The sequence below is a fragment of the Dasypus novemcinctus genome, chromosome 5 (assembly GCF_030445035.2).
Source record: "Dasypus novemcinctus isolate mDasNov1 chromosome 5, mDasNov1.1.hap2, whole genome shotgun sequence".
NCBI lineage: Eukaryota > Metazoa > Chordata > Mammalia > Cingulata > Dasypodidae > Dasypus > Dasypus novemcinctus.
In genome coordinates, this window is record NC_080677.1 from 150,321,889 (window position 1) to 150,337,826 (window position 15,938).

The window sequence follows — 15,938 nt, forward strand, 5'->3', positions numbered from 1 at the left end:
ACAGGACTACTGATGCTTAACATATGTACAAGTTTTAATTAACTTTACTGTAAAAGTGTGGAAATGGATGGAGTCGATGGTAACACATTATACTGAGAAGCAGCTGCTTTATAAATGGGAATGTTACTGGAAAGGGTAGTCTAGGGATATAAATGTCAATTGAAAGGAAGCTAGAGAATAATCACTGAATAACACAATGAACCCAGAGGTGGATGAGAATTGTGGTTGAGGGTACAAATGCAAGAGTGTCCTTCTGTGAGACACAGCAGATGTTTGTCACTACTGCAGGGTGGTGGGAATGTGGGAAAACATGGGGAAAAATACAACTGGTGTGACCTATGGACTGTGGTTAACAGCAATACTGTAATAATCATGCTTCTATGACAAATATGTATTGTGCTGATAACAGAGGAGTATGGAAAAAGTGTGGCAAATGTACACTATGGACCATAGGTAGTGGTAATAGTCTGATGATATCTCATAATCTGTAACTAATGTTCCACCACAGTATAGTGCACTGGTGAAGGGGTATTCCATGGGAATTCTACACACGTATATGATTATTTTGTAACTTCACAATTTCTGTAACAAAAATATGTTTAAAAAATAAAAACAGGGTGGGTTAGGGAAAAATATACCATATGTAAGATACAGACTATAATCAGTAAGATTTTGATGATATTCTTTCATAATTTGTAACAAACATTTCACATCCATGCAAGGTATTGGTGGTGGATTGATATATGGGACCCTGTATGATGTTATACGTGTTTGTTTTGTAAGTTCACAGCTTTTACTATATACCTCATGTTTACATATGTTCACGTATGAATGCAATACTTCAATAATTTTTTTAAAAAACAAAGAGCCAAAATCAAAGACCTAACAGTACAACTAGAGGAATTAGAAAAAGAACAACAAACTAATCCCAAAGCAAGCATAAGGAAAGAAATAACAAAGATTAGAGCAGAAAAATGCAATTGAAAACAAAAAACTGAACAGAGAATCAACAGAACCAAACGTTGGTTCTTCAAGATCAATAAAATTGACAAACCTTTAGCTAGGCTAGACTGACAAAGAAAAAAAAGAGAAAAGATGCAAATAAAATCAGAAATGAAAACAGGGATTACTATTGACCCCAGAGAAATCGAAGAGCTCATAAGAGGATGCTACGAACAACTGTACCCCAACAAACTAGACAACGCAGATGAAATGGAAAAATTCCTAGGAACGTATGAACAATCTACACTGACCCTAGAAGAAACAGAAGACCTCAACAAACTAATCACAAGAAACTGAAACAGTCATCAAAAACCTCCCAAAGGTAAAAGCCCAGGACCAGATGGCTTCACAGGTAAATTCTACCAGTCATTCAAAGATGATCTAATATCTATCTTATTCAAACTCTTCCAAAAAAATAAACAGGAGGGAATGCAGCCAAACTCATTCTATGAAGCCAATAGCATTCTAATACTAAAAACCAGATAAAGATAGTCCAAAAAAAGAAAATTATGGACCAATTTCTCTAATGACTACAGATGCAAAAATCCTCAACTAAAGTCCCTGATTAGCAAAATATGCTAATCAAATCCAAAAGCATGTTAAGAAATCAAGTAGGTTTTATCCCAGATATGGAAAGGTGGTTCAACATAAGAAAATAAATCAGTGTAATATATCACATTAATAAATCAAAGAAGAAAAATCACATGGTCATCTCGACTGACAAAGAAAAGGCATTGACAAAATACAGCATCCTTTCTTGATAAAAAACTCTGAAAGACAGGAAGAGAAAAAAAACTTTCTCAACATGATAAAGGACATATATGAAAAACTCATAGCTAAATTGTACTCAATAGTGAAAAAATGAAAACTTTCCCACTGAGATTGGGAACAAGACAAAGAAGGCCACAGTCAGCACGGTTATTCAACATTCTCCTAGAAGCTCTAGCTAGAGCAAAAAAAAAAATAGGAGAGAGGGTTAAAACAGAATCTTCAGTACTTTTGCCTGAAAGGCTTACCAAGAAAAAAAGCTTTAAAACAAGCAAATAAATAAAACCAAAACCCTAATGGGAAGACTAGGACTCCCGTAAAAGTGTAAGCTATTCTTGTATATCTCCTACGGGGACAAGAGTCAGGGAAGAAACAGCTATTGCCGTGAAGTTCAACTGGTCCCAATTAGAAAGTTATTAATAACAAGCAAAAGTTCATTAAGACTATGACCCAAGGACAAAAGATTCTTGTCTGTCACTGAATGTCTTAGGCATTCACTGATTTTATACAAATGAACAGACTTCTGATTTCCAGTCTGGCATGTAAAGAGGCTCAAAATCATCTCTCCCACCCTCACAACAAGAACAGAGCTGAAAAACTGAACAATCAACACTTCTTAGAACCATCAGAGAACTGAGATCCCAAAGCAAACCACCCCCCTCCCCCCCCAAACTGGAAAACTTGGCAGATACAGAGCACAGCTTACCTGAGTGGAAACCACGGCTAGACCCAGGCTGGGTAAGGATACCTACAGGGTGACTAATTGCAGGAGACTGACTGTGGACTAGCTTGACTGATTAAAAACTCTGATGGCCCAAAGGAAGGCCCCTATACTTCCACATTTACCTCCAGAAGCCCCCGCAGGTTCTCACTGTGAAGACTGGGGGAAAATCCTCTGCTTTTGGCAAGAGGAGGGGGAAAGTAACCAATTTGAAATACTCCCAGAGCATTCTGTTCTTATACAAATGAACACAAACACTGCCGTATTTCCTTCAGAATAACTGAACCTGCTACATCTGTTCTGAAATTTAGGGTTTGTGGGGCATGAACTAAATATCACCTCAAAACTGGTAGAGTCCATCTCACTACTCTGTAACACTGACCCTAAGAGGGCTCTTTGCAAGATGAAGGCAGCACCGTTTCTGAGAGCCGTTTTCACAACTGCATTCCTATTTCATTCCTTTTGGAGTGTCTTCTGAGCTTCTAAAGCAACTGCCTGCCCCTTCATAGACAGGAAGAAGTCCCAATATCCACTTCTGACCAGGCGACCCATTCCCCCGACCGTAACAACCCAGATCGGGGTGGACCAGTCCTTGCTAGGCTGTTTCTCTCTCCTTGGCCTTACTCAAGAAGCTAGCTCATCCCTGCTGGTGCCATAACTGAAGACATGGGCATCTCCATCTGTGCAGGAAAAGATTATTCGCACAGCAGGCTTGGCTGCTGTCCTTACAATGGAGCTTGCGAAGGTGGCCCTCGGCTGGTATCTGGGAACTTGGACTTCAGAAGAGTCCCCACCATTCCCTGATAAGAGTGGCTCACTGTGGTTTATGCTGACCACCTGCCCTCCTTCTGGGAGTCTGGAAGGTTGGAGTAGCCCCTTTAAACACCCTGGGTTTCCCTGGCTGGCAGCATTTCACGGGTCTTGTCACAACTCCTGTGTGACTCCACCGGGAGGGGTCCCTGGGTTTTCCCGGACTCCACCCCACAAGGCCTCTTCCCTTTGCTGATTGTGCTAGGCATCTTTGCACTGTGACCCATCACAGCCCTGAGCACAACTATATGCTGAGCCTCCCAGTGACCTGCCAAACTTCACGGTGGTCTTAAGGACCCTCCGATACATCTGCACTGGAAGGAGAAAGGATGAAGGCACAGGAAGAGCTGCCTTAGTCCTAATGGCATTACTCAGGAGGTTTCTGAGATCTGCTGGGTGCCCTTAAAATGAATTTCTCTTTTTCCTTAAACTAGCTGAAACAGGGCTAAGACACTACCATGGGAGGAAAAGGATCAAATAGTCTCTTACACTGGTATCACTAAAAAGGGACTTTAAAATAGATTTGGAACCACAGGGACCATTAATCAGCTCTGAAAATCAAAGTGCTTTAGCTATTGTGCTTTATGTAATGAGATAAGCAATATGCCAACTCACTGCTAATAGTTGGCTTTAATCATTTTTAAAACCTATTTTTGGTTAATAGTAACATATCAATCAAAATCTCTGGAGTTTTCAGAGCTCCTATATAATTTAATACATTAATACAGTCATGTTTTGCTTTGTTGGGGGAAAACAGGCAATAAATTGATGTTGGGTCATAAATCTCATCTTTCCTAGGGGAAGAGTAATAGCAATCTCCTTTGATCCAATCTATGATAGTCTGTTAAGAGGATTTTTAATTGGATCTAGTTATAGTCCATAATGACTGAAACAGAAAATATTCTAGAGACTTTATAACTATGCCTTCAAAATCAGCAGACCCACTACCTCTGGAATAAAATGAGCGAGTGTGTGTTTCCAATTTGAGGAACAAACACTTCAGTTAGGTTATTATGGGATACTCCCGTGCCACAGTGTCACAGAAGTAATTATTTTTTTACTTTTAAAGACAGAATTTTCTGGAAAAAAAAATAACAGTGCCTAATTACTAATGAGGATGTGGAACAATCGACATGCAGTTTCAGCTAATCCTTTTTATAGACAGGTATTTTTTTTTAATTACCTTGGTTTCCTCTCTCCCGATTCTAAGTAAGATCTTGAAAAGGCAAGTATTAGCCACCACTAAGCCACAGAATGTCAGGGCTGGGGGTCCTGAGGCAGCACCTAGCCCTGTCATCCTTCCTTAGAAAATGAAGAAACAGCTCCAAGCAGCCCATCCAGGGAGCGCCCAGAAGGACGAAGGAGAGGAGATGGTTTGCCTGGCTCCTAGGGGCTCCTTCCTCTAAATTACCCTCCCTTTAGGAGCAGTGTCCCCAGTGCTTGGAGGCTCTCCCGGAATCTGAAATGAGTTCATCTTCAAAACAGAATAATAATTAGGATCAGATGTGAATAGAGCTAAGCTATTTCAAAAAGAAAAATTACTGAAATTGTTAATTACTCTGGTTGTAAAGGACTGGCAGACCACACAAGTGAGAGGCTTTGACTATAATGTTGAGAATTTATGGAGTTTTGAGATAGTTGAGACATCTGTGCCAGTCCATACTGGCTCAAGAGCAAAGGGTCCACCCCACCTTTTTTCTTCTGTGGGTAGCATGGATCAGGTCCTGAACAATCAAATTACCAGTTCGGAATTAGTTTTTCTTACAATAAATGTGAGGTTATCATACAATTCCTAGCGTTTTCAGTAATTCGGTGACTTCAATCAGTCACATAACTCAAAGCACAGCTGCTGAGCCCCTATTGTGAGTGAACCGCGAGGCAAACGCAGAGATGCTCCCAGAGTTCCTAGAACTGAGGAGCAGGGAGGGGAAGGTCAAGAATACACGTGACCACGACCCAAAGGGCACTGTGGTGGAACAGAGCTCCACGGCTGAGCCTGGTCCAGCGCATCCCTGGAGGCCCCCTGCCAAAGTGACCTCCCATTCTGCAGGAAGGGAGCTTCTCACAACAGCCCTGGCCTGCTTGGGACTGTCCTGAACCTTGTTCACCTCTAAACCTGGGAACACAGAGGAATGGGACATTCTGTACATAAAAACCGAAATCTAAATGAGCAAGGCAGATGAAACAAAAATGAAAAGAGAAGAGAAAAATCCAAAGATGCACAGGATAGACCGGCCATGCATGGAGAGGAGAAAATTCTAGAGGAGACAAAAGGAGGCAGTACTATGTAAAGGCATAAGGAGAAACCCACCCGAAGAACAAGTATCCATCTCTGCGTTTTCTGTTTCCCACAGAGAACACTTAGGATCAGTGGATTTCTTCAGAAGCACAGAAACGTAACTAAGTGGGATTCCTTAAAAAAGATTTTTTATTATAAAAGAAATGCACACATATTGGAGAAAATTTGGAAAATATATAGAGTGACAAAGAAAAAATGCAATTACAGGTCAAGACTAAAATTTGGAAAATACAGAGAAACAAAGAAGAAATATATAATCTAATCACACAAAGGTAATTAGTATATTTATGCATATATCCTTGAAGTTTTTTCTCCATATTTATACAACTGTGTTATGTGTATTTTGTATATATATACACACACAAACATGCAAATATACATGTACATTCTCATAAATATGCCAACAGAAATACTGCCAATTTTTCTGCTGGTGCATTAGCATTTTCACTAGTTTTATAACAATTCTTTAAAATGTAAAATTATTAATCCTTTGTAACATGTATTACAATATTTTTCCCATCAGATGATTTAATTTTTAGAGGAATTCCATGAAATTTCCAATGTTAAAGAAGTATCCATATATTTATAAATGACAGTAGGTATCAACTTGCTATGGTATTAAGATTTCATTTGAAGGGAGGGCTGCTGCTGCAATGGATAATGCATCTGACCATGGATCAAAGATTCATTTGAAACATTTAAGAGTGATAAGTTTTATTTTTAATACCAATGTTGATAGAAATATTCAATGTTCAAGGAGCAAGCATGATGTATACAACCTACTCTCAAATTATGGATTACAGATAAACAGATGGATAGAAAGATATGGCAAATGTAGAAAATGTTAAAAGTTGGTGGATCTGAGTAAATGGGTAGGGGATATGTTAGAGTTCTCTTATGGGTTTTATATTATTTTTTGCAACTGTTCTGTATGTTTGATATAATCTCAAAATAAAAAGGTTACATATATATCAATATCTACAATACATCAGAAATTACATCCTTTGAAAGGGTGAACAATTTTTAAGGTCAACATAAATTGCTTGAGGAAGAGTTCATAGTTTTGCAAAATTATTTTCCATAGTATGTAAACAAAGGAAAAAAATTAAGTATGAAACTCAATGGCCTAGAGCTTCAGGCTACAATGGATGCTCTATTAAGTGCGAAAGTATTTCCAACAGAACTTGACAAGACCAGGGAGAGACACAGCGACTGGCAGGGAGGCAGGGGAGAGACGTCCCTGAGCAGGTGACGACGAGACCTGGGCATGTGAAGGAGAGGTGACGGCAGGAAGGGTCAGGGACCAGCTGCTGGCAGAGGTCCCAGCAGGACACGGGCACAGGGCCAGCTGCCGCGCGCCAGATGAAGGGAGCACAGAAGGTGGGCTCTCTCGGGACACAAACACAGGACCCAGGAGAGGGAGGCCACAGAACGTTTTTCAATTTCAGCCTTTCCAAAGAAAGTGAAAGAAAACCCATGGCTCATATTTGTGTTTCTGAATTTAATATCTCTACTTCATTTTCAAGCCACTCAAGGGACAAGTATATTTTATTCCTTTATTTCAGGGGACTCCTGCGAAATGCACAGATCTCTCCCACATATATAGGGTTTTACTTTTGTCCAACTTTTTTTTTTTTTTTTAAGGCAAAGCACCTCTAAGGAGCATACTAATTTTTTTTAAAAAGACATATTTGGCTGCTTTCTCCTAACGGTGGAGTCATCTCCTATCTGTGGAAATAGTGAATTAAAATGGGTTCAGAAAAGAAGACACCAGGAACTACAATTCTTCCCCACAAGCAAAACCGGTACCATGAGAAGCCACGGGAGGGCCAAGTGACCTGATTCCTCCCTCACCAGGCAGCTTCCTCTCCTCACCTGAGGAGCCCCTAAGTCCCTTCTTTGTGGACTGGTTCTTGAACAAAAAGAAATTCTTCAATGATATCTCACTTGTTTGAACAAATGTCAGAGAGAGTCCTGGATAAAATACCCCTAACTTCAGCCAGCTGGAGGGGTCTCATTAAGCCAACAGTCCACTAGCATTCTGTTGTGCTAGAGTTCCCAATCTCCTTCTGAACACTGAGATAAAGGTGGCAAGTCCAGTCTAAATCTCTCTGATGTCCAGAAGGAAAAGGAATTTAACAGTCAAGAAGCTCATAATGACTTTCTGCAGGCAACCTCTAACCAGATCCACTCAATGGGTGGGGCGCGCTCAGCAGGCTGGAGGGAGTGCAGGGGCAGGGAAGGAAAGGAGGCTCAGAGTCGGCAGGAGGGAGGGCGGCATGGCTATGGTCCCAGGGTGCAACTGCCCTAGCATAACTTCATCACCCCAACAACAGCCTCCTACCCATAACCTTCTCCTGAACTACTAAGGAAACACGAGAGACCATCAGATTCAAAAGAAAGGACTCCAAAGGTGCCGTGTGCCTTATAATCTCAGATTACATTTCTTCCCATACATTGGGGTGGGTGGGACCTACATTTATTTTAACTGCTCTAGTACTCTTAGAAGTGTGTGTATGTAGGGGGTGTCTTGTAATGGAAACCTAAATTTATCTAAATGAAGAATTACCCGGTTTGGTCATTTCTCCTTCATTTGACCATTCTGGTTGAGCATTTACACTGTGTCAGGTACTCGGCAAGACACCGGAACACTGAGATCCAGTATCCCATGCTCCTTTTCCACTAGGAAATAGTGGGGACCCAGAAAAAGGTATAAATAGTTTCAAATACCACCATATGGGTCATTTCTTGTGAAGAAATGAGCAGGGTACTGCAGGAGTTCCCTAAAGGCCCACTTAACCAAGCCTGGGTGGTCAAGGAAACCTCCAGGCAGTAATGAGCCATGAAGACTGAAAATTGGGTGGGTGGGAGATAGAAGGGGAAACCCAGGCAGAAACAAAGAAGGCCAAGGCAAAGTGGCATATCTAGGGAACCACAAGGCATTTGACACATCAGAAGCACAGAGATGCAAAAAGAGAAAGTAGGCTGGGAAAGAAAGCAGAGTGGATGGCAAAGGGCCCTGTATACCAAGCTAAGGCGTCGGGAAACCAATGGAAAAGTTGAAGCAAGCGGATGACATAATCAGGTCTGACACAGTGAAGGCCCCTTCACTTGGTAGCCATGTAGATTTAGGGCTGGAGAGGGATGGCGTCAAAGGCAAGGAGACCAGTGCAGGGACTGCTGCAAGTAAGGTGGCAGCAGTCAGAGTGGGAAAGAGGAGTCAGATTCAAGGGCCACTGAAGAGGTAAAAAATCAATAAACTTTGGATTACCTAGATGCAGTGGTGTGCTGGTAAATGCTTAACAGCTTTCTGAAAAGAATGCCCTGATGTGTAGCATTTGTCAATTTCCCTGGTGTCAATGCTCCCACCATGGCTATCACAAGCTCCCAAGTTCACGTCCCTGAACATGGAGCTGAGAGGAAATGTGCAAGATTGGCTCTGGCAAGCCAGAGTGAGCTGGCTCCAGCAACAATGCCTGAATGTGAGAACTGAGAAGACAGAAGAGTCGAGAAAAATTCCAGGCCTTCTCAGGCCTGGGGAGATGGGCAGGCAAGGCAATATAGGCAGCTAAGTGGAGGTAGTAAGTTCTGTTGCAGACATACTGAGTTAGAGGAACCATGGGCCTTCACTGTAAAAATGTCCAGCAGGAGGTCGACAAAAGGGCTTAGAACACTGAAGAGAAAAATCTCACTAAACATACAGCTGGCAGAGAAGCCATGATGGACTGTGGGCAGACCTAAAAGGTAAGGGGCAGAATACAGACTCCTTGAAAACACAATATTAAAAGGATCGACAGAGGAGTCTGAGAAGGTGCTTACGGAAAGGGAGGATTTCTCAGGACCCATCGGCCAAAAGCCAATTCATCAAATAGCTAATTCTCTGAAAATCAATCCATTCTTAAGTCTTTAATTATTACAGTAACCAAATTTGTACATTTACATAAACCTATTTCTTTTATTTATAAAGCAATTCACTGTTCATAAGATAAACTGGCTTTCAGCAAACTCAGTTGTTTGAAGACAGAAAACCAAAACAGTAGTTTTAAGAAAGATAGACGAGTCATAGGCATCAGGCGCCACAATGAGAGGTCAGGAGACAAGGGAGGGAAAACGTCCTCGGATAACCTTACAGGGCAGGCCGCGAGAAGGGAGGGGTGGTGGAGGAAGACTGCAGCAGGCTGAGCGCAAAGAGAATGAAGATGATGTAGATGCTTACTAAACACAAACAGGGGTAGAGAGGAAAACCTCAGGTAGAGGGCGCTGGCTATTTTTCCTCTTCTTCTTAAGGTGAGAAACAAGTATATTTACACAGTGAGTGGAAAGATCCAGTATTCAAGGAGAAATTGAAGAAATAAAAGGAAAGTTATCCCTGAGTCCCTGAGGTCCCAGAAGAGGAAGAGGCATGAGATCTGGAGCAAAGCTGAGGTGTGAAGATAAACTCCCCTAATCCTTTTCTGGAGAAATTCCTCCATTAGGTTACACTACAATCACGTCTCCTTTTACTATGACAATTAAGATTTGTCATCCACTTAAAGCCTCTGATGCAACTGCATGTGAATCTTGTTTTGATTACTAACTGCTGACATTTTCTGAATGATTTTGGTCTCTGTACCCTGAATTCACAGGAAGCAAGAACCAAACCTGGAAGTAAAGCTAACCTTCTAACTTATTTTACAATACTACCATTATGTGTCTGCAAAAAATTATTTTGACTTTCATTTTTCATCATTCCAAACCTGCATATTCAATGATACTTCTTGATACTATTCCCTTGTAATATCCAATCCCTTCCAATGGCTTCCAACTTTACTGGGCAAAGGGAAATTTTTTTTTTTTCTGTACGTCATATGTTCAAAACTTACTTCACAAGTATTTGATGCCCACATTGATTTATTCTTACTCTTGGAAACAAGGTTTTTCATTAATTCACTGAATTCTTTCAAATTAAATGAGTGGCCTGCTTTAAAGATCATGACTATTATGTCAGCATTACACTTTGCTAAAATTGTTCTCTAGCCATTATTGAAGAGTTACCAACTCATACAAATGAACTTAATGCCTTAAACATATTTGGTTATTTTCTAGTCAATTTAGGGTCTTCTCTAAATTAGAGCTTAGCAATTTGCCAAGAGTCAGGGTTGGAATCATGTAGGATTTAAACACTGTGATACAGCATGCTGGTCACTTCAAGATCATTTAATAAGTTTCTCCTACTGCACTTTTCTATGTGAGTCCAGTTAAGATGATTTTACTCATTGCACTGTACATTACTTTCTCTCTCCTTGGTAGCCAATGGCCAGGAAGCAGTGAATTAAGCCAGAAGCTTTAAGAGAGCTTTAAGGAATGAACCAAAAGGACCACAGAGTGTATGAGAATAAACTGGATATCAGAAGGTTGGCAAAAAGAAAATACCTACCCCTAGGATACTGGGTCAATTCAACTCTCAAATGACACCATAGAGGTAGATAATGGTGCTTTTATTTAAAAATTATATTTGCCTTTCTTATACATACTGTTTGAACTAACAACTTCTGCTCTTTTGAGGTTTTATGCAAGTATCAATTCTTAAAGGAAACTTTCTGGCTCTCAGGGTAGAAACATCTGTTATAGAATGTACACAGAAATGATCCAACTGATTGGCAAAATGAAGACAGTTCCTTCAAATAGGAGATTCTAAAAACATCTTATTTCAAAAGAAAGAAACCCCAAAGGAGCCTCCATCAAACAACATGCTGGGGGCCATCAGGAGTTTCTATTTCTCCTTGAAAATGAAACTGGTGGGAAGCCAAGACTTAGGCCAATGACCAACCTGAGTCTTTTTTTTTTTTCAGGAAACATAAATAAATTGGTAACTTACCGTCCGTCTGAGATTTACTGAGGAATATTGTGCTGGCCCGAGGATGGTCTGAAGGATTGAATTCCATGTTCAAATCTTTAAAGAAAAAAAGATAAAATATATGAATAACCATCCAATCACTACTTAAGAAAAGATAGGTATTTTCTTTTACCTTAAATTCCTAATACATTCAAGGATTTTGAAAACCTATAGTTACTGCATTAATCGATTCCTCTAAGTTTAACTGGGAGCCCTGTAATTTAAAAATCTGAAAACCTCATACATAAAAATTAGACACTTGGCTGGAGATGTATTAGCCTAACATTCTATTTTCTTTTGAGAAAGTCTACTTTGCACCCAGGATGCTGTACAATAGCAGGACAGAGTTCTAACTTACAATTAAGGAGAATTACTTGCTAGAACCGATTCATCTACACTTTACAGACAAGTAAGTGATATTCTCTTGTGAAAGGTGATTAAAATAGGATAGCTCCACTGTTACAGAGCTGTACCTACATACCCTGCTTAATATTGTTATTTTCTGAAAATGCAAACCTTTCTCTCTCTCTCTCCCCCCTTCCCCGCTTCCTCCCCCTCCCCAGTTGTCTGCTTTCTGTGTCAATTCGCTGTGTGTTCTTCTGTGTCCGCTTGTATTCTTGTCATTGGCACCCAGAATCCGTGTCTCGTTTTTTTGTTGCGTCGTCTTGCTGTGTCAGCTCTCCATGTGTGTGGCGCCATTCCTGGGCAGGCTGCACTTTTTTCGCACAGTCCCCTGCATGGCAGGGCACTCCTTGCACTTACCAGCGCTACGTGTGGGTCAGCTCACCACAGGGGTCAGGAGGCTGGGGGTTTGAACCTTGGACCTCCCATGTGGTAGGCAGATGTCCTATCCATTAAGCCACATCCACTTCCCAAGCCTTATCTTTTAGAACAAAGTCCTTACACATTGGCCATTTGTGGGCCTATTCTGGGTCACAAGTATGTTTTGTTCAATCCATACATTTTTTTTTTTAATTTGAGGGAATATGTATTCATAAAGGGATTTCAAACATACCAAAAATAAATAAATAAATAAACAAATCCAGATATTCAGCTTCTCTTGAGAAAACTGATCATTTGGCAGCACTGGGCCCTCACCCCCAGTGGTTCTCCCCCCTCCTGTTCCCCCCCTGCCCCAGCTGCAGTTCAGGAGCTGTGGGCCTGGCACACTCTCCAGGCTCAGCCTGTGGACCCTCTCCAGCCTCTCCTCGCCTTTGAGCCACTCTAACTCCTACAAGCAGCTGGTTTGAGATTCCAGCCTTAGAACAATCTCCAAGGACTAGAGGTTTATCAGTATAGTATAAACAACTTAGAATACCATCAGAGTAAAGTTTTTCCAGCTCAAAAAAAAAATTTTTTTTTCATTCCACAAGAAAAGAATGCTTAAGCAAAAGAGAAGAATTAAGGTAGAGGAGGGAAGAGAGGAAAGACCATAATGATTGGAAATCAGTTTAAAGCACTGGAAGAAAAATTATTTTGGGTTCAATTAGCTTAATAAATTTGTAAAGAAACCTAATCAACAATAAAAACAGAGGGTATCCATTGAGCTGTAATAGCTAAGCAGTCAAAGAAAAGAAAGAGAAACAATGAAGTCACGTTGAGGCCCCAGGGAACACCTAACCACTAATCCACAGAGAGTTGTCCTTGCAGCAAACCTCTGAAGTCAATTTTTACTCCATCAGCCAATGGCTTACCCGACTATAACCCAACCTCTCACTTGGTACTAACTTCAATAAACACCTATTTAACCTTAAACAAACACTCCTTCAATCCCTGGCTCTTCTTCCTTGACACCTGTAAAGTTACACTGTAGTAACAGCAACAGGCATTAAGGTTTAAGATGGGCAAGAAAGACACAATTTTTCAAACTTGTTTTGATTTGAGCTAAATTAAGCCAGAAATTTACTAGTGAAAATCTATGAGGAAGTTTCCTGCTCAACTAGGATCTCCTTTTAAAGAAGTTAAACAACCAATATGATGGTTGGTTGTTTTTGTTTGTTTTGGGTTTTTTGAAGACTTCTGCATATCAAAAAATAAGAGCAAATACGTAATTCCCACCCTGGTGGGATGCTGTTACCTTCCAAAACCTTACCCCACGGTTCCACGGCAAAGCATCCCTGAAGCACAGCGCGCGCGCAGGGCCTCAATGCAGGCAGGGGGAACCCAAGAAATCATTCCCTGCCAGCATCTAATCACAGTGTGGTGTGGGGCAGCACTGCAAAATCCTGTTTATTCCCTCTGACTCATCTACCAAACTAGTTTTCCTTTAAGGCCCACCTTTATTCTTGAAATATATTAGGAATTTGTAGAACACCCCAAGTGAAAAGTGTAAAGGTTTTCGGAGTTGACAATGGAACCAAAATCATGCAAGACTGCTCTTTAAATCCAAAAACGGTCCTGGAAGACAAGCTCTGGCTACCTGGAAATTAGGATTCTGTGCTCTAAGGTTCACAAACCCTCAAAATTGCTAGCAGTGAGGAAGTCACAGATTCTAAGAGAGGGTTTCCAACAAGAGGGCATTTATTACAGTACATAGCTCACCAAGACGGCACACTGCTATGCCACCATTAAAAAATCATGTGGTTTGGGTTAAAAGGGGAAACTTTAGGTTGTATATATTACTAGAATAAAAATTAAAAGTTAAAACATAGGACTCAATAACCCAGTGAAGCCTATAGTCCTGAAGATGGACAATAGTTAATAGTTCAAGAATATTCTTTAAAGAATTATGTCAAATGTATAACACTAATATAGGGTGTTAGTGATAGGGTGGTATATGGGGAAATACACCTAATTGCAACTATACAGTTAATATTATTTTAATAATTTTTCATCAGTTGTAATAAAGGTAAGTATTGTTAAAAGACAATTATTACAAAGAAACGAGAAAATACATAAATGAAAATTAGTACAATTACATAAAAGTGTTATCATCCATTGTAACAAGTGTTTCATACCAATGCAGTGTTAATAATAGAGTGCTATATGGGAATCCTGTATTTTACCCATGATTGGTCTGTAAACCCACAACTTACTTAATTAAAAAATTGTTTTTAATTATGTGGAGAATATTCTATTGATAAGGAAATAGAAATGTCACAAGTCAAATGAAGAAAGCAGTGTGATTTCATTTGGGGAGGAGGAGAATATGTGTATGCATGGAAAAAATATTAAAAGAGCATACACTGATATTTGGTTATGCTTGGGTAGTATGACTGAGTGACCTTTTGCTTTTCTGTGTTTTCTAAGTGGAACCCTTTCGCTGGTCTGCATTTTTAACTTCTGTAATTTAAAGAATTTATTTGGGAAAACCACTATTTATTTGGGATGTGACCTAGCGCCTCTGTTAGCTCCAGGGGGTCGGACTCTCCCGCACACCTGGTGTTCGGAGGCAACGCGGCTCCTCCCTGCAGGCAGAGGAGACTTTGCTGAGCCAGCCAGGACCATGTCCCCCCAGCACTGCCCACGAACAACCCCGGGGACCCCTGGGGAGGCTTCCCTGGCCCCAGCAGCCACGCTCTCCACCCTCCTCCTCCTCCGGCATCCCCTCCCCACACGCAGCACGCTGGGCTGTGCACAGGGAAACAGCCGCAGGGGAGAGGGGAGAAAAGCCCGCAGGTTCTGTGGGAACCAACGCCACGGAACAGGGTTCCCTAGGACGGCGATGCATCAAGTGTGACGTGGGACAGGCCGCAACAGGCTTCCTCAGTGCCACGCCATGACTCTAGCTCTGTCGCCGGCATGGGTGGCAGAGCCGGTGCCACCTCGACCCAGTGCAGTGACGCAGAGCACGTCAGGAAGGGGTTGGGGTCACGCCCAGTGCTGATGCCACACCCCGGCGTCATGAGGCCCAGAGAGCTAGCGCCCGGCTCAGTGAGGACAGATCTTGACCTGGAACCGGGTCTCCAGCTGGGAACCCAGGTCCAGAACCTTTCCCACAGTCTCGGCTGGGCTGGTCCCTGCCCTAGGTTCCACTGTGCGGCTGAAGAAATCCGAGATCAGCTCATTTTTATTTGAGCACATACACATATGTTTATGCACATAAGCGAACAACATTTTCATGAGGCTTCCTGTACAGTTCTCAGACAAAAACATTTAACAACATACGAGTTTGTATTTTCCTCCAATACTAACCCAGACTGAGGTTCCATCACTATAGAAAGCATAGCACCTGTGCCAGGTGAAGGCCCGCAGGCCACCTTTGTGTAAGGCAAGTTGGAGGAATGGTTTCTCTGAGTACTCTGCTATGCAGGAGGGCAGGACCTAACCTGCCTGAGCATACAGTGTGGACATCTAGGCACGTGCAGCCCTGGATCTTGAGGAGACACAGGCAATGGCAAGCGAACTCCAGTGTTTCAGGGAACAGAAAATGGGAATGGCACCGGCCTCATCAGCCAAGCAAAATAAACCCATGGTCACTTAAAACGAAGTGCTCTGGAGTCATGCGGACAAATCAGCTCCTT

General features: G+C 41.5%; 1 protein-coding gene across 2 annotated transcripts in view; it reads right to left on the reverse strand.

Annotated features, from left to right (window-relative positions):
- The window catches only part of CCNY (cyclin Y), a 228,249-nt gene that overhangs the window by 60,447 nt on the left and 151,864 nt on the right, over window positions 1-15,938 (reverse strand). For both annotated transcript variants that reach the window (XM_058297671.2, XM_004476104.5), the window contains one exon: window positions 11,458-11,532. In XM_058297671.2, the coding sequence (XP_058153654.1) occupies window positions 11,458-11,532 (75 nt within the window). The remainder of the gene's footprint in view (window positions 1-11,457; window positions 11,533-15,938) is intronic.